The sequence below is a fragment of the Balaenoptera physalus genome (assembly GCF_965194825.1).
Source record: "Balaenoptera physalus genome assembly, chromosome: 7".
In the NCBI taxonomy this organism is placed as follows: Eukaryota; Metazoa; Chordata; class Mammalia; order Artiodactyla; family Balaenopteridae; genus Balaenoptera; species Balaenoptera physalus.
The window spans coordinates 17,994,004-18,012,099 of NC_138886.1; the positions used below are offsets into that span (position 1 = coordinate 17,994,004).

At 50.9% G+C, this 18,096-nt stretch overlaps 1 protein-coding gene across 6 annotated transcripts in view; it reads right to left on the reverse strand.

Moving 5' to 3' along the window:
- The window catches only part of PAPPA (pappalysin 1), a 310,893-nt gene that overhangs the window by 92,754 nt on the left and 200,043 nt on the right, over window positions 1-18,096 (reverse strand). For all 6 annotated transcript variants that reach the window (XM_082470406.1, XM_082470404.1, XM_082470405.1 and 3 more), the window contains exons 18-20: window positions 14,778-14,925; window positions 9,699-9,808; window positions 11-82 (exon numbers count right to left, since the gene is read on the reverse strand). In XM_082470406.1, the coding sequence (XP_082326532.1) occupies window positions 11-82; window positions 9,699-9,808; window positions 14,778-14,925 (330 nt within the window). The remainder of the gene's footprint in view (window positions 1-10; window positions 83-9,698; window positions 9,809-14,777; window positions 14,926-18,096) is intronic.

An 18,096-nucleotide genomic window follows, 5' to 3' on the forward strand; every position in this document is an offset into this window, starting at 1 on the left:
AGGGACTCACCTCACAGCCTTTGACACAGTGAATCAGAGCAGGGTGAGGATACCACTTCAGACCAGCTGTGCAGACAACTCTCTGCAGAGAGAGGGAGAAAGAGGTCAGATGGGTTTGGGGCTGGCACCACATTCAACCACCCACCCCTCTTCTTGGATCTTCCAAGTCCTGACCTCACCCTGGCATTTCCACGGAGACTTTGCCCAGGTAACCTGCAATAACAGGACCCATAAGACTAAAATAATGTTTGTGTTCACCGCAGGTGTCACGATTCTGTATTTCCCTGGCAGGAAGAAGGGCTGAGGAGAAGGAGAATTGGGGGACCGAGACGTGATCAGAAAGGCACTTCAGAAAATTCCTGGCTGACGTCTGCCCCATGGACAGAGTCGGGGATGAGGTGGGAGGAAGGAGGAAGGGTAGAGTGCGTGTGTGTGGCTACAGCAGGAAGATGGAAGAATGGTGTGGAACAGGGCTTCCCAAAGTAGGCGCTGAGGACCACTTTAATCACGATCACGTGGGAGCACGCGGAAAGGCAGATTCTTCAGCGCCGCCTTGGGTCTAAAGAGTCCGAATCTCTGAGGCCAGGGCCTGGGACTCTGCATTGTAAAAACAAGCCTCCCAGATGATGCTGATACACATTATGGTTTGAGAGCAGTGGCCTGGAGGATGCATGAACTAACCTTTGGTTCGGAACCCTGGAGATGCGGAGAACCCTTTCTGCATCCACCTGCCACCAGGCCATGCGGGCTAGGCTCACAATTCCTGAGGCTGCCCACACTCATCTCTCTGTGACTTTGTTCCTGCCGCTCTCCTTCACTGAAAGCCCTTCCTCATCTTGTCACCTGGAGAATCTTTAGTTATCTTCTACATTTCTGTTCAAGACTACCTTCCTCAATACTCTGTAATGGTCTATATGGGAAAAGAATCTAAAGAAGTGTGGATACATGTGTACGTATAACTGATTCACTTTGCTGTACACCTGAAACTATCACAACATTGTAAATCAACTATACCCCAATAAAAAATTAAAAAGAAATACATAATATATAAATTTAGAATTAAAAAAAGACTACCTTCCTTTGTGGTGATTTTCCCAGCCCTCTCAGGCAGAGCTTCAGGTATACATATATGTATTTACTTATAGCCTCCCGTAATGAAATAATAATAATAATTATTATTATTATACTAAAATGTATTGAGTGCATTCATGGTGCTAATTACTTTATTCATTATGTTATTTATTGCTCACCACCATGCAGTGGGGTGGGCATTAATCTTGTATCATAAGGAGAATAAATTCCCCAAGCTCCATAGCTGTTAAGTAAAGGAACCAAGATTTGAAACCAAGCAATTGTTTTGGGAAGGATTTACGGCAGCTCATAACATAAAATCCAACACAATAATTTCTTTTTAAGTGGGTGAAAACAGAAAGATAAATAAAACTAGGAAGATAAAACAGCATTAGGACTAGGGCTAACATAACAATCTTAGAAGCTCCTTTTTCTATTCTGCCCTAGATGCCTTACTTTTCATGCGATATTACAATGATTTCTTTTTTAAAAAAAAAAAGCAAATTAAAATAACCTGGAGGCAAATGCTTAGATTTGCGATGACGGGTAACTGTGTCAGGGAGCAGCCACGGAAGTCTCTATGATCAGGGCTCTCTCTGCTGGCTGAATGCCAGTTGATTAATTTTAATTAAGAAATGAACATTCACATGGGCTAGAATGTGGAAAATCCATGTGACCAGCCCATTCTCTCCCCAAGGGCAGACCTATATGGGAGCAAAACTGTAATTAGGTTTCTTGGTGAACGTGGAATCCCGTGACTCCAAGATCTGGCTGGGTTGGGTGCCTTTCTTCTCTGCCCCACAGCATGTCTGGTTCACCCTTGGGTTTTCCATGCCTAGAACGGTGCCTGGTACAAGGAGGACGACCAGCAAATATTTATGTTATAAATGAATGGATCCATTTCGAGATAGAGATGATTTTACCAAGGGACAATTATCTTCTTTACCTGTCCTCCTCTCTTCTAGAGCATCAGAAGAGCATTTACGATGCCTAGCAGAGCGTCTAGTTTAGAGGACCAGTTTAGTGTAGATTGAATTAATTAAAGATCTTGGACAAACAACTTAACTTGAAGATCTGCCAACCAGTCTCACGATGTGAAATCTACTCTTTAGCCCCTACTGCCTCTGTTGACACTGTCTGCCTTCTCCTAAAACACAAGAAGGTGATGTATGGGAAAGACTGAGCAATGAGGCATGACAGACATGGTTGCAATTCTGACTAGAAATTTCCACTCTGAGGTTAGGTTTTCCCATCTGTGAAATGGGTACTGAAAATGTCATAGGCTTGTTGTGATGAAGCACTGAGATAAATGATGTAGAAGTGGTCAACCCAGGACTTACTCCTACAGGTAAGAGGGCAGGCCCTGGTTTTAGACATCTGTCTCCCCCCCAGGTTCAGGACGGAGCACAGCAAACAAATACATATTGACCAAGTGAAGGAATGTGAGAACTCTAGTGTCCCTTCCTTCCAGCTCAGCTACTTTCTTGCCCTTCTGCTTCCCAGCCATGGGGGCCAGAAGCAGAGGGCATCACCTGCTTTCATCCTCTGAGAAGCTTTAACCAGACTTCCATCTCTGGGTCTGAGCGTCTGTTCCTGGCCAAAATTCAGGGATGTTGGAGGGGCACTTAGGTAATGGTTCAAGTAGTAGAAAACAGCAGAATTAGGATCCACAAGGGACTCGATGCCCACCCCTCCCCCCTGTTTATCTGAGAGCTAATTTAATCCATCCGTAGGAGTGTCTTGGTGTGGCTGCACAAGTTTCTGTCAGTTGAGGTTTACCTGACGTGAGTTCAGAGAAAGGACTTTTATACTATCTGCATGAGCCTATTTATCTTTCCAAGTCTTTTGGATTTTCCACTATTCCTCAGGGCTGCACGCCCCACCTGTCTCACTACAGGGCCCCTCTGTCTGCAAGGAGGACTGGGAAAGGCGACACGCAGCAGGAGCTGAAGGAAAGGCTAGGCTGTTTACACCATACGTTGGGAGATCCCAGTGGGGCCCCTCAAATGCCAGCCTTGTTCCTCTTGATGCCAGTGGGACCTCTAGCCCAGTCAGAGCCCTTTCAGACCAGGGTTTGTAAGACAGCTTTCTTTGCTGCCTTGCTGCATAGGAAGAATAGACCGTCTTGTCTTCTTGGCTGTAATGACCATCAGCACCACTACCATCTACACCACCACCAGCATAGGCATCAATAACACTATCACCATCACCATCGTCATCTCTCATCATCACCACCACCAACATCGTCATCAGTAACACTATCACCATCACCATCGTCATCTCTCATCACCACCACCAGTACCACCACCATCATCCTTATTGTCACAGTACCACTAACAACCCCATCATCATTAGCCTTCTCATCAACACAAAACCCTCTATTAAGGGTATATTATTCTCCAAGCCTTGGGCTCAGCGCTTTTATCTCATTTCATCTTTACCATAACTATGAGATAGGTACGTTTTTTTCAGGTGTATGACAAAATGATTCAGTTACTTTTTTCAGATTATATTCCATTATAGGTTATTATACTGAATATAACTCCTTGTGCTATATAGTAAATCCTAGTTGCTTATCTATTTTATGTATAGTAGTTTATATCTGTTAATCCCATACTCCTATGTGTCCCTCCCTCCCTCTCCCTTTTAGTAACCATAAGTTTGTTTTCTATGTCTGTGAGTCTGTTTCTGTTTTGTATATAGATTCATCTGTATTATTTTTTGGTTCCACATATAAGTGATTATCATGCAGTATTTACATATGGTTTTGAATCTGGTTTACACAAGAGGAAACTGAGGCACAGAGAAGTTAAATAACCTGCCCCAAATCATACACATAGGTAATGACAGTCAGGAATTAAACACACATCTGTCTTATTTCCAGGTCTATAGTTTGAAAACTCTATTCTCCTTCAAATTCCTCCAGCCCCCGAACTGGTAAGCATAAAAAAGGTTACTCTTTTGACCGATGGAAAGACCAAGGTTCAGAGAGGTAGAGAGGCTTTGAGACAAATGTAGAGGCAGAGTGTTTAAAAGCTGAAGCCCAGGGGCTTCCCTGGTGGCGCAGTGGTTGAGAATCTGCCTGCCAATGCAGGGGACACGGGTCTGAGCCCTGGTCTGGGAAGATCCCACATGCCGCGGAGCAACTAGGCCCGTGAGCCACAATTACTGAGCCTGTGCGTCTGGAGCTTGTGCTCCGCAACAAGAGAGGCCACGATAGTGAGAGGCCCGTGCACCGCGATGAAGAGTGGCCCCCACTCGCCGCAACTAGAGAAAGCCCTCGCACAGAAACGAAGACCCAACACAGCCAAAAATAAATAAATAAATTAAAAAAAAAAAAAGCTGAAGCCCAGAGAAGTCTAGCCCCAGGCAGAGCCAAAGACAGGAGAAAGTATCTTAAAAGAACCCCCTCATCCTAAGGCCCAGACCTGACTCCCCTTCTGATGTCTTCTGGGATGAGCCCTCTTTTCCCCTTTATTTTTCCTTGATTTATAGGACCTTCTATGAGTGAACTATGTAATTTATTTTTGCTTTTGTTATCTGTTATGGAGTTTCTGGCTTTCTTCTGGGTAAGCTTTTTAAAAACCTAGGCATTTTCCACTCTGTATCCCTTGTTTGAAGAATACCTACCATTTGGAGGTACATAATCGATATTCATTGAATGAGTTCATGAACAAATGACCAAATGAGTGAATGTCTGAGTGTGTCCAGGAGTGAACCAGGAATCGCTGGTCTCTGCACACACCTCTCCATCTACGGGCTTCCCCTCCGGGGCACAGGACAGCTCCTTCTGAAGAGTGGACAGACTGCACTTCGTATTCAATCAGAACCATTCTACCTCTGACCTTTAGACTCTCGGCAGGGTTTTCCATACTGATGCCTTCTCTTCAAGGAATGAATTTCACATCCTTTGTCTGATGTATTGCATATGTTTATTATTTATAACGTGTAAGGCAGTTTCCTTGCAGAACAGAATGCATGAGAATTAGCCCTGGGTTCTAATCCTGATTCAATCACATGAGTTATGTGAATTGGGCAGTGACAACCTCTCAGAACCTCAGCTTCTTCATCTGTAAAATGGTGACAATACTTCTCTCCTTGGAGTGTGAAGACACAATGAAGGGTATATATGGAACTGCCTCACAAACAGTGCCTACATGTCACAGAGAGTCAATAAATGGTACTTTCCCTTTCCTTTCCTTAATTCCCTCTCTTCCTCCTCCTCCCTCCTTCCCTTTCTTCTTCTCTTCTTTTCTTTCCTCCTTCCATCCCTTTTTTTTCAGGAGCTCTTTAAAAAGCCAGGATCCCAGCTACCTAGAGGCACGATAAGCCTCTGAGGTTGTGAGTGGCACTTCCAATTGGGAAGCTTTCTCGGCACCCTGAGCAGGGGGAGTGCAGGGCCGACTGGAGGTGCTCCTTAGGAGCTGATGGAAGAGAAGCTGCCCCCCTAAATTCTGGATGTCCAGCCTGGAAGAGTCTGTCTCATCCAGAGGTTGTAAGCCAACAGCTTCCGGGCTACACAACCCACAGAAATGTTTGGTTTGGCACACAGAGTGCTTAACAAAAGTCAAAATTAGTTGCCAATATATAAAACATGAGAGACTTCGTATTTTAAAAACTCCAGATTTCTTGTACTCAAGAAAAAAAGGAAAATCTGGCCACACTGAACCCACATTTCCACACTGTCACACTCCACTAGAGGCTCCCCCTTTGGCAGCCAGCGTGTGCTTTCCACAGTTGACCACAGTCTCCACCATTCCCTGCAGTCTCTCCAGCGTTGAGCCTGAGGGATGTTTCCATCTATCATTGAGAGTTTGCACCGTCTTATTAGATTAGAGGAAGGTTTCTCTGTATCTCTACTGCTTTCAAAACTGCATATGTGGGAGGGGGCTTTAAAGGGGGGAGAACTTAAAGGAAATGAAAGGACAGAGTGTTTTTCTTTATGAAGGTAAAACATATGCCTAAAAAGAATTTCATCAGATATATACTCTAAGATTCCAGTAACATGAAGTTCAAAAATAAGCAAAACCAATATCTTGGTGGTGTGGGTACTGCCTGCCATGGAGAAGGGAAGCCCTCTCTGGGGAGTTGGAAAGGTCCCCACCCTGATCTGGGTTTCACGAGTGGACACAAACATAAAATTGATCAAGCCTAATGCTTAAGATTAGCATGTGAGCTTAATCTCAACAGGAAAAACTTTAACTGCATGTGTAATATCTCATTTCTTAAGTTGGGCAGTATGCACATGGGCAGTTGTTTTATTTTCTTTAAGTCCCTCTGTGTCTGTCTGATGTATTTATAGTAAATACTACTGCTACTGCTACTGCTACTGCTACTGCTACTGCTATGGGTTGGCCAAAATTTTCGTTTGGGTTCTTCCATAACATCTTACGGAAAAACCCGAACAAGGTTTTTGGCCAGCCCAATCCTATGCCTCAGTATTTAAAATACAAAATCACATGCTTGGCCTGCTTCACCCATTTATCCCACCTGTCTGGTTCCCATCGGTGTGTGAGTTTGTGACTCTCGATTTCAGTCTAGCTCTTGTTTCACAGATGGGGCAACTCTGGCACGTACAGCAAGCAGGTGGTGAACCTTGGTCACCTGACTCAGCCACCATAAACATTTAGGGAGCATCTACTGCGTGCTGGGCACTTGAGGGGTGCACCAGGGTAAATAAGGTGAGCACGGGCCCGCCTTCACGAAGGTCACCAATCCTGCACGTGACCTCAGTGTTGATATTCCACTCGTCTAGGTGGTCCTCGTTCTCGTCATACGTGCCAATACACGTAAAGTGCTTAAAACAGAGCCTGTCACGCGGTAAGTGCCGGTGGTGGGCCGCAGCGGGCTCGCGTGGGCTTACGAGAGGCAACAGTGCTGATCTCTTGCGACCTGTGTTGAGTGACAGCCACTTGCAAAATCAGAAATCTGCTACGGTGAGAATATTTACGCCTCAGGAATTGGCAAGTGCTACAAATCAGAGGGTGTATTTTTGTGGAGAGCCAGTTGTGAATTATTTACCGGCTGGTGAGCGATCGTAAACATTTTGCCTTTGTTATTATTATTGTAGAGGCTGCACGGGTAGCTGGAGGAGTAAACGGCAGCATCAGACTGACCTGGGTCCCTCTTCAATTCCTCGTAGGCAAGTGGCTTCTATCTCTGAGATTCCATTTCCTCTACTGGAAAAATGGAGTCTAATTCCCACCTCATAGGGGTGTGTGTGTGTGTGCATGTGTGTGTGCAAATCAAGGCTGGAAGGTGTCTGATCCAATGCCCGATTCACAGCAGGCATCCATTAAATGTCAGTTGTCATCTCTCACTCTCTTATGCTGGGGACAAATGTGACAGTAGCTGGAGCGGAACCTTGGCCCTGACCATCTACCTTGTGCTGGCGCTCCGAGGTGAGCCCTCAGAAAGCAGAGGAGCGACCCAGGGCCTGCTTTGGCCTGGCAGTGCCTGCACCAGCAGCTCTGTGTCTGTAGCTCTCACCACAGAAGGGGCAAGGGTGCAGCAGAGGCCAGCTTTTCTGCCTGATTCCTGGAAATCATCAATCTCTGCCCTTCGCCCTCCTCCCTTTTTCTAGCACATTTTTTCCTCCTGGATAATGAGGCCTCCGGAGACCAGTGGAGGTCTGAACCTCGTTATGGCTCTCTGGGTAGGCCGGCATCAATAAAGGCCAGCGGACCAGGGAACTGGGTGGGGGGCTGGAGCGGGCAGGCAGCGGGTGGGCGACTGACGAGGGGGGCGCTTTGCAGACTTTCAAATCCCTGGATTTATTTCACAGTGAATTATAACTGAACTCTTTAGTGCCCGGGCCTCACAGAGGGAAGGGTGGGAATTCACCTGGGGGCACCGAAGAAAGGCCTGAGTGGGAGACGGGTCGGGGAACCCGGTGTGGGTCCCAGGCACATGTGATGTGAGCGAGGTCTCCTGTGCTCTGTGCAGAGTGTAGGTCCCTGCCTTTGCTGGGTGGAAGTCAGGGTGGAGTAGAGGGAGGGCGGGATGGAGTGCAAGGAGCTCCCCGCCAAGATCCTGGCTCTGCTTCCCGCGTGACCTGGCCCCCTCCCTCTCTGATCCTCAGTTTCTCCATCTGTACAATGAGGGGCGTGTATCTGATGATCTCCAACTTCCTTGAGACTCTGACATACAGCCTCTGTGCGTGCGCCTGGGCGCGTACAGCCCATCAGAGTACATGGGGTGCTTGGGGAGAATCTATCTGAGGACTCTGGGTCAGGAGTGGGGAGAGGCAGGCTGAGTGCAGGAAACAGACGAAGGGGCATGAGGTTAGGGAAGCAGGGTGGGCTCGTGGAGGTCCGGGAGAGTCAGGCCGAGAGAGAGGCAGAGAGAACAGTGGGGATGGAGGGAAAGAACGTGGGCAGGAGGGAGGCAGAGCAAGGTCACAGAGGTATCTGGAGAAGGAAGAGAGAAAGAGCGTGAAAAAAGAGGCAGGAGAAGGAATGAAGTTGGAGACGGGCAGAGAGCGGTAGGGGGAGAGGAGGAGGAAGGTGGGGTGGAGAGCCCCGGGGTGCACGGGGGAGCAGGGGGGTGCTGGCCAGGTCCAGTGCCAGGTCCACAGGTGCAGGGTGCGGAGTAAGCCCTCACAGCCGTGCTCTCGGCTCATCGGGGAAACAGTGCACCTGGTATCGGGATCTGCAGCAGGTGGGCAGACGGCAAGGCCTCCAGCGCCCCGGCAGAAAGCTGAACCCGCCCTGCAGCCCTGCCTCTCTCACTTCCTCCAGCGTGAGGGGCCAGTGCCCAGAGCTGGCACATGAGGCCTGGGATCGTGCTGCCCCGGAGGACAAGAGTGGGGTCCCCACTGATCGGGTGACACCCAGGAACGTGGGAGCGGCCAGCCCCAATGTGAACAAGGCCTTCCAGCCGGGGCCACAGCAGCCTGGCACCGTGGGAAGAGCAGAGCCCTTGGATGCAGGCTTGGGGTCGAGCCCTCAGCCTGGGCCATCGCCCGCTCCTGAGGTCTCAGTGTCCGCAAGGGGAGGGTGCAGACAGTGGCCCTCGCTCCACATAACCACCCTGAGAGACCAGTGGAGGTGTGAACTTCGTTCAGACCTCGTATGCTAAGCTCTGGGTGCACAAACACGGTAGGTGCTTCATACACAATTGGTGTTACTAGTTCCCCGTATCACACATTAATTGCTTTCCACCAAATAAGCAAGGCATGAGAAAGATACCAGAAGCCTAGGCTATGGAATATCCGAGAGCTTATATTAGAGAAGCCAAGAGCACCATCCTGACAAGTGAGGACTTTCCAGTCAGGTAGACACAGGTTTGTGACCTGACTCTGCTCTTTCTACCTAGGTGTTCTTGGGGCCTCAGTTTCCTCATCTGTAAACTAGGCACATTAGTCCTCTTACTCCTAGGCTGTCATCAGGATTCAGTGGGACAGTAAATAAAAGATCCTTTAGCACAGGGCCTGTCAGAGGGAAAGTATTAAACAAACACTTAAGGGCTGGAAAAATGATGGTGAACAAGTCTTCACTCCACAGAGCAGGTGTGGCCGTTAGATGCTTTCACGTATGTAGAGGGACTAAGGCAGGACCAGAGCGTGTAAGTGGTCAGCAAGGCCATTTCCCTCCCTGGGCCGCAGGTGGGTGGCCCCAGCCACTCACCTCCACCCGCGTGGGGTTCAGCCAGTGGGGGATGTCGCGGACGGTCACGTTCACTGGCAGGATGATGGACTCGCTGTTGTGGTCCAGGCACGAGGTGGCACACTCCGACCCTGAGGGGAAGCCGACAGTGAGGTTGTGGCTCAGCCCCCGTCCCCCAATGCCAGGGGCCGCCCCACCCCCAGAGTGGACCCTGCTGCTCCCTGGTCCCCAGTGAGTGGGGACGCCCACCCTCAAGGGCAGCGGGCAGGAGTGAACGCCCCGGCAGCGCCCCCTCTGGTCTCCCTGACCGTTCTCCTGTCTCCAGTCCAGCTGGCACGCACCACCAGGCTCAGCAGCCCTCAGCCCAGTTTGGACTCGCTCCTCCTCTGTGCAGAAACCTTTCGGAGGCTCCCCGCATCCGGGACAAAGTCCAAACCCCTTTGCTCAGCATCCATGGCCTCCCATGGTCTGGTCCACCTTATCTCCCACTAACCGGCTTCACACCCTCCCACTAACCGGACGGCGCTTGGCTTCCCATTGGAGTCCCCCACTTCCTTGCCTCTGTACTTCTGCCCCTGTTCATCCTGTCTCCTGAATCGTCCCCCCGATCTGCCTCTGCACGGTCAGATCCTGCCAGTTCTTCCAAGTCCAGTTCAAATCCTCCAAGGAGCCTGCCCTGATTTCTGCAGCTGAGGGAGGGCAGCGCTCGGCACTGAGGAATCTCGCTCCAGGGTTGGTGTTACCCCCCGTCCCTCCCTTCCCCAGTAACAGGGATGCCCTGGGAGGGCAGAGATGGGGTCGGTTCCTCTCTGAGCCTAACCCAGTGCCTGACACACAGGGTCTGCTCAGCAGGCATCAACCAAATGAACGGTGAGCCTGTGAAGGCAGCATCAAGGTCTCAGCCCCACACCTTCCCCTCCCACACAGCTTGCATTCACGCCCTCCTCTGTGCCCTGAGGACCATCCCCGCTCCTCTCCAACTAGCGTGTGACTAGTTAATGACCCTCCAGACCTCAATCCACGTGCCGCTTGCTCGGAGGAAACCTCCATTCCTGACAGGCCAAACCCTCTCACTGGCACCCATCACAGATTTGTCACACTGGCTTGGTGACTGTTGTACCAATAGCTCTCTTCCCTGCTCGGCTGTAACTCCATGAGGCCAGCACTCTCTGTGCTCCCCCTTCTATGCCCAGAGCCTGGCACTGTGCATGGCGGATGGTAGGCACTCAGTAAGTATCTGTGAAGTGAGTGAAAGGGACAAGAGTGAATGGGTGCAAAGGTGGTTGAGGAAACGAAAGAGTGAACGAATGAATGGATGACTGGCACAATGAGTGAATGATGAATGAGGTATCTCATGGTGGAGGAAGTGGGTACCTAGATGGATGAGTGAATGAATAAATGACTAAGTGGATAAAGGGATGAAAACATGAATCAGGCAGTGAGTTGGTGAAGGCGCCATGACCAGCAGGGATGGGGTTAGTACACAGAAGCCCTTGGTCCAGGGACTTCCTCAGTTGACTTTCAAGCTGTGGGTTAGCAAGATGACTGTAATTTGACTCATACATTCTCTGTCCTGACCTCACTGATTCTGAAGTCTCCTAAAAATCAAGCTCATCCCGTGGGATGTCCCCAGGACTCCAAAAAGGTGCTCATTCATATGGACAAAGAACTGATGCGTCAGAATCTGACCAGGGCCCTAAGGAGGTCATTCCCCTGCCTTAGTGCCAAGACCACCCTTGAACACTAAATGGTTTACAAGAGTCAACTCTCTTGAAAAATATCCTATGCTGTGAGCCATTCTAAAGGCTCCCTTCCAAACGTGTGTGTGTGTGTGTATACACACAGTATGTATATATGTTTATGCATACATGCAGCTATACATACATAGACACTTGTATAAGTATATATAGTTTATCCAGTGCCCTTCCTGTTGCCACCTCGTTATCCTCTTCAATCTAAGCGACTCACAAAATCTGAAGAGGTAGCAAGGGTGGGGTGGCGGGTCCAGGACAATCTTTGGAACCTCTTGAATTTAAACATGGGGCCACTGAGCCCAGAAGGTGGGGATGGGGGTATTCCCGGCCTTGCCAGTGGTTTTCACCCGTCACTGGTTCCCCTGCACACCCAGTGTCATCACATCCGTCCCAGAGGTGACAGCGTGCCGTGTGTGAAGCTCGGGTCACAGAGCTGGCGAGTAGGGGGACATGAATGAAAGCCCACGCCCCTCTGAACTCCAAGCCCAGCAGATGGATATGGTGGAGACATGGAGGGAAGAGAAAAGAAGGCAGCAGTGGAAGGGGACAGAGAGGGGTGAAGGGTCAGAAGAAAGAAAAGAAACGGGGGACACACAAAAAGACAAAAAAGACGAGTGATGAGAATAAGAGGGATGCCTAAGCAGTCAGAGAGGCTCAGTGGTGTGTGTCTGTCACGAGATCAGCTCTGAAGATTTTAGGGAGCAAGCATGAAACAAGGCTGCGATGATAAAATCCTTCTGAAAAAAGAAGATGCAGCCTCTGAGAAGTAGACAAAGGTCATTTATCCCAAAAGGGGGGAAAAAAAGATCTGGTCAACCCAGGAGGCCACCGCCGCCGCCTCACGAAGCAGTCACGTCTTAATTTCCCTTTCCCCGCACCTCCCCCTCCGCACTGCCCTCCCCCTGCCGCAGCTCTGGGCCTCAGGACCAGGCCGCTGTGTTGTGATATATGAGCCCTAATCGGCACCATTACAGAGTGCTGATCTCACCGGTGCCCGCCTCCCCTTCCCGGGAGGAGCAGGGAAGGTGGCAGCGGCCTTGGTGGCAGTAACAACTTTCTGAGGACCCCTCACTTCCGGTGGCTCCAGAGCGTGGCCCCCGCCACCAGGCTGGACACACACTTCACCCCGCCCTGCTTACGAGGCCTGTGGTCGAGTCCCTCTCCTTGGTGAGCTGGGCTCTCCCCAGGGAGGGGCTCAGCCTGCGGGAGGAGGGAGAGCAGGCTGGGGGGTGGGGGAGAGAAGCCTCTCCCCTCCCTCCTCCGGCCACCCCCCCCTCAGTGCCCCAGGCCGCTCCTACTCTCTCAGCTCTCCCCGTGCGCCCTCACCTGCCCACCACCCATCCTGGGTCACCGTATTCATAAAACTGGCATCTGCACGGCCGTGGGAGCCATGAGGAGGGTAAGGAGATTCAGGTTCCGATGTCAGAGTGCTTTCCCTTTCTGCTCTGACCATGAAAAAGCTCAGTGGGTAAAGCAAACGCTACCGTTACCCCCTCCCCCTACCTCTTGACCATTCTGTGGGCCAGCAGAGAGCCAGGCATTCTGGCTCATTTTCATGTGCCTGTGACAGGTACACACAATACAGGTACAAAGGGGCCACGAGGTGTGCTTGTGCATGTGTGCGTGAGCTACACGTAGGTTTATGGGTGACGAATCTGTGTGGTGCCTCGCTGAAGCGTGCGTGCTAGGCATGGGCTCACCACATGATGTGTGTGTTTGCATCTGGTTGTTAAGCATTTGTGCTTGTTTATTTGTGCCTATATGAATATATGTGCTTGAATGTGTCAGTGGATGCAGACGTGCAGGAGGTCTGTTTTTCATCAGAATTTTTTCTCCCAGGGTTGCTCAAGGCCAGTCGTGAGTGTGACTGAGTATGCACGTGCAAGCCCTGACTGAGTTGGGGACAGGGACCCCATCACAGACAGAAGTGTCCACAGCCATGAACACCCCTCAGGGATAATGGAGAGGAGAAAGCCTTGGCCTTGGGATGGAACAGCCAAAGCTACTTGCCATTGCTACACCTGTTGCCCCAACTTTCTAGAAAGCTTATACTGGCAGGCCCTATAAATCCCACCTCTCTGCAACCCTCCTGGTCAGGGTCCTTTGGATCGGTGGCTTGGCAAGATCTTAAAGTACCTCTGGAATCAGCAGGGACAGCAAACACGTCCATGGGTGTTTTCTGACCCATCCTGGACTAAGAAGGAGGGTTGATCCCTACTCTAAGTTCAGGGGAAGAACCTCTGCACTTGGAGGCTACACGTTTCCATCTTTAAAAGGAAGTGGTCAGGCCCCCTCGCGCCTCTGCTCTCCAGCCATGGGCCTCCCTCCTGGACATGAAACGATAGCTCGTTTTACTAGCTGAGGAACACATTGTGTGGCTGGGAATGAGTGTCTGCACAGATAACCTTCTGCTCCAGACACCCCTGGTGACTGTCCCATAAATCACACTGGCCATGAGAAAGGACGTCCAATTCCCTGGGCTTTTCATCATGGTCAATTAGGGAATCAGCCCAAGAGGTCAGTATCACTGCCCTCAACTGAGGTTAGACTCAATGCACACCCAGCTCCCCAGAAAGCCGCGGGCCTGTGATTAATGCATCTGTCCAGACACCTGGTTTCAACCAGGCAAACTCCTGGCATCAAACCCCAGGTTGTCTCCCTTCACTTGGCAAGCTGGCCTATCACCACGCAAATAGTATTCTGAAAACACTATTTATCCTTATTTAGGAGGCAACTGGAAAGATGCCATGGAAAGAACTCAGGCTTTGGAGAAGGAGAGGTTGCAAAGATCCCTTTGAGTCTCAATTTCCTCATCTGCTAAAGGTTATTGAGAGGATACGAGATAATGCCTCTACAGTGCTTGGTGCAGCACTGACCCACAGTCGGTACTACGAATGATCAGCATTACGTAAACGTTAAGATTAACAACAAAGCCTGCCACACTGGACCACTATTGCTTCCCTAAATAGGATGCGTGTTTTCATACCTCCCTCCCTTTGCCTCATGATTCCTTCTGCCTGGAATGCCATTTCTCGCCCCACAAGCTCTTGCAAATCCCTGTATAAGCATCCCTTCCTCTGGGAACCTTCTGTGTCCCCGGAGGCACCGGTCAGCTGTTGTGTACTCCAGCGTAACTGTGCACGCGCACCCAACACTGCTTTGCCAACATCCGTGCCCTGAACTCTCTCTCTGGGAGGACACGGTCTGGTCTCATTCCTCTTCGTTTCCCCAGTGCCTCATGCAAGGTCTCACATAGTACAGCTGCCCAACTCCTTGGCAAGGCGTGAGCCCCGAGCTCCTGGAAGGATGCGCCCTCCCACTGCTCACCCCGACACGCCCGTCGTACCGATGCCGTAGCCTTCGGGGCACTGCAGCTTGAGGTTGCTGTTGAGCTCGTCCGGGGCTGAGCACTGGCCCTGCATCTCCTGGCAGACGTGGAAGGAGCCGCTCCAGGTGCCGTCCTTCCGGCAGTGGATGACGTTGCTCCCGCGTCCCTGAACGCCACAGAAGCACAGTCAGGACCAAGAGAGACCCCACCCTCCACAGAAGAAGCCTCTGAGTGTTGCATCTCCCCAGAGCTCTGAAAATGTTAAAAAAACAAGTTCTTAACAGTGGTGGAAACCCAACCGCCCTCAGACAGAGGAACTGTAATATCTCCATTTTACAGACGGGGAAACTGAGGACTCAGTTTGGGAACAGACTTGCTCGAAGCATCCTGGAGAGTTTAACCCCCAGCATCCTGGAGAGTTTAACCCCCAGCATCCTGGAGAGTTTAACCCCCAGGCTTCCTAACTCTTAGTAGTGTTCTTTCGGAGATTTCAATGGGAGAAAGTTGTCTCGCTTGTTTGTTTGGTGTTTTCTAACTGAGAAGGTGGGGCCCACGTGCACCCCCAACGTGTACTGTGAGTAAACATGGGTCCTGGAGCTGTCTGGAAGGAGACAGGCATACACCAAAGCTCGCTTCCTCTCAATCGATGAGAAAGCGGCCCAGGCCAGGGCTCTGCCATGTGCTAAGGAGGCAACCTTGGCTCCGCTGAGGAGCTTTCTCTTCCAGGGCTTCCCTCCTCTCCTTCCCCTTCCCTTCCTTCTTTCTGCTCCATTCCATTCCAGCAATAATGGCACCGAGAGGGTGGTGGGGGGATACTTCCATCTGTGCCCTCCCCCCTGAGTCTTTAAAATAGGCAATGTTTCCCATTTCTCAATCTTCTGCAAAGTCACGGGCAAATGCAGCCTGCAGACGTGGTCCTTCCTCCAAACCGCTTTGCACGTCTAAGATTCTAACGGGAGGCGTCCAGCTTTGTCGAAATTTCAGAACCACCCTTAAATCCAAAGATTGTTTCTTAGTGTCCACTCTGGGTTCAGGACCGTGGGATCGTGAGATGAAGTGAGCCAGTGTGAGCCCCAGGAAGCTGGGAGGGAAGACAGTCCCGTGAGCCGCCAGCCACGCCAGCGTGATCGTGCTCAGTGACTGTGCTGTGTGCACCTGGCGAGAATAACCAGATGGGAGGGGAAATCTGGGAAGGCCTCTGAGAGGAGGTGACATACGGAAAAGAGTTTTCAAGATTCTCTGTGGAATCAGGCAGAACAGGGAGGGAAGGACATCTGTGGAAGGCCAAAGGGTAGGTGCAAGTTCGGGAGGGAGGGAGTCGGGGAGGATGAGCTGGTACGGCAGGTAAGGTGTGGAGCCTTAAACAGCCACTTATGGAGTCTGGACTCTACCCCTGGGAATTGAGAACCACGGGTAGTCTCTGCACAGTGGGGAAGAGAAACTCTACATGAGGCCAGAGCAGCTGACCACGCTCCACCAATGAAAATGTCTGCAGAATGGCTCCCATGCCCTTCAGCTGCTACTCAAGCCCCTGCGTCTGGCCTCCAGAGCCCTCAGAGCCTTAACTCTGCCTGATTCTCCAGCTCCCTGCTCCCCAAGGCACTACCGCTAACCTTGAACTTCATCAATTGCCTGCATTCTTGAATGCACCACGTGAGGTGTCACACAGCCGTGCTTCTCCTTCTGTCTGCTCTGTCCCTCTCCCCTGCCCTCTTGCCCAAACACCGGCACAGACCTTTTCTGGCACAAGCCATCCTGTCCTAATGCCACCCCGGTCCTGCAGAGAACACTACCTGAAGGTCTGTGACACCCACTGCCTCTTTATCATCTGCTCCCTCCTAGACGATGAGCTCCTTAGTCATCCCTGCGTCCCCAGGGCCTTCCACAACACTTAACAGGTCCTGGCCTTTGGTCCATTCATTCGTCACTCAGTATTTTTGTTCACTCAAGAACTGTTTAACAAAATATGGAGTCAACAGGTGACAGTTACGGAAGGAATTTGTTTAAAACACAAGAAGAGAAATGAATGCATGAATCAAGAAATGAGTAAATGAAGAAATGAATGAATACGGGAATAAATGAATGAGTGCACACGTGAGAAAATACACTCTTGGAAAGGGCTGATGCAGGCTGAAGCTCCCGTGTCTGACAAAACAGCTGCAAGGAGGGGATTTACAGAGAAAGGGGGCCCCTCTCTGGGCCTCACGTAGACCAGCATGAGGAGGGTCCAGTTGTGGTGGAAGCCTCTGTGGCCACGGAGAAGGGTGGCCCATCCCGAGCACGCAGCTGTGGGATGATTGCTGAGTCCACCCAGAGGTTCCATGTGAGCTCAGGGAAACTGTAGGCAGCTTCGTGTGGCTTCAGAGAACCCCGACTCTCCCTCCCAGAGCCCCAGGCCCCGTGATTCTGCTGGGCCCTCATGGGAGTAGGAAACTGACCCCAATTTCCTGGAGCCTTGGCCTGGGCCTATGATGCATTTGGCCTCCAGCCCCTGAAGGGCTGCAGACCTCAGCACTATGTGGGCCAGAGCTGGCTGGAGAGCTCGGTTTGCAACAGAGAATGTATTAGAACTGACTGGAATCTGCTCAGGGAATTTCAGACTGGGGAGGCTCCACTATAGAAGGTGGGAGCGTAAAGGTATTGGTCTTGCTACCTCTTGACTCTCTCCCTCCTGCCCAGTTCATCGGACACTTTCTGCTGCTGACTAAATCGGCGTTACAGGGGACGGAATCCTTCTGGACTGGACTTTCAAACAAGGCTTACTTGAGGGCTGGCAGTCCAGGGCGGGCTTCTACAGTGGAACCCAGATGACGTGTCCAGCCCCATCTCTTGCTACACACATGTCCTTCCTGCTAGTCTGTGGTCACCTGTCTCTCCTGCACACTTCTCTTGCTTCCCACCACCATACCTTTGCCCCTACTGTGCCCTCTGCCCGGCAGACCTTCTGGAGCCTCTCCCGATTTTCGAATCCTCCTTTGGGAATAGATTTTGGTGCGCTCAGGGCTGCCTACCACCTGGTGCAGGCCCTCAGAGTAGATCCATGATGCTGAGTCTAGTTTGATCAGAGATGACCTGACATTGAGGATCCAATCTGGGAAGACCAGAGACCACCGGGCAGGGGACCCACTGTGTGTACTTGGCTCCAAGTGCACAGTGCTGCATGCCAGGGTGAAAATTCTCACCAGGGGGCTGAGCATCCCTCAGCAAAGCACTTTGCCTCTCTGTGCCCGTGCATCCATCTGTAAAAAAGCATACTGTGCTCTCTCGACCCCTCTTTAGCTACACAGGTCCACAAAGAGCCGAAGGCATACAATATAGTATCAAATACCTATCATGT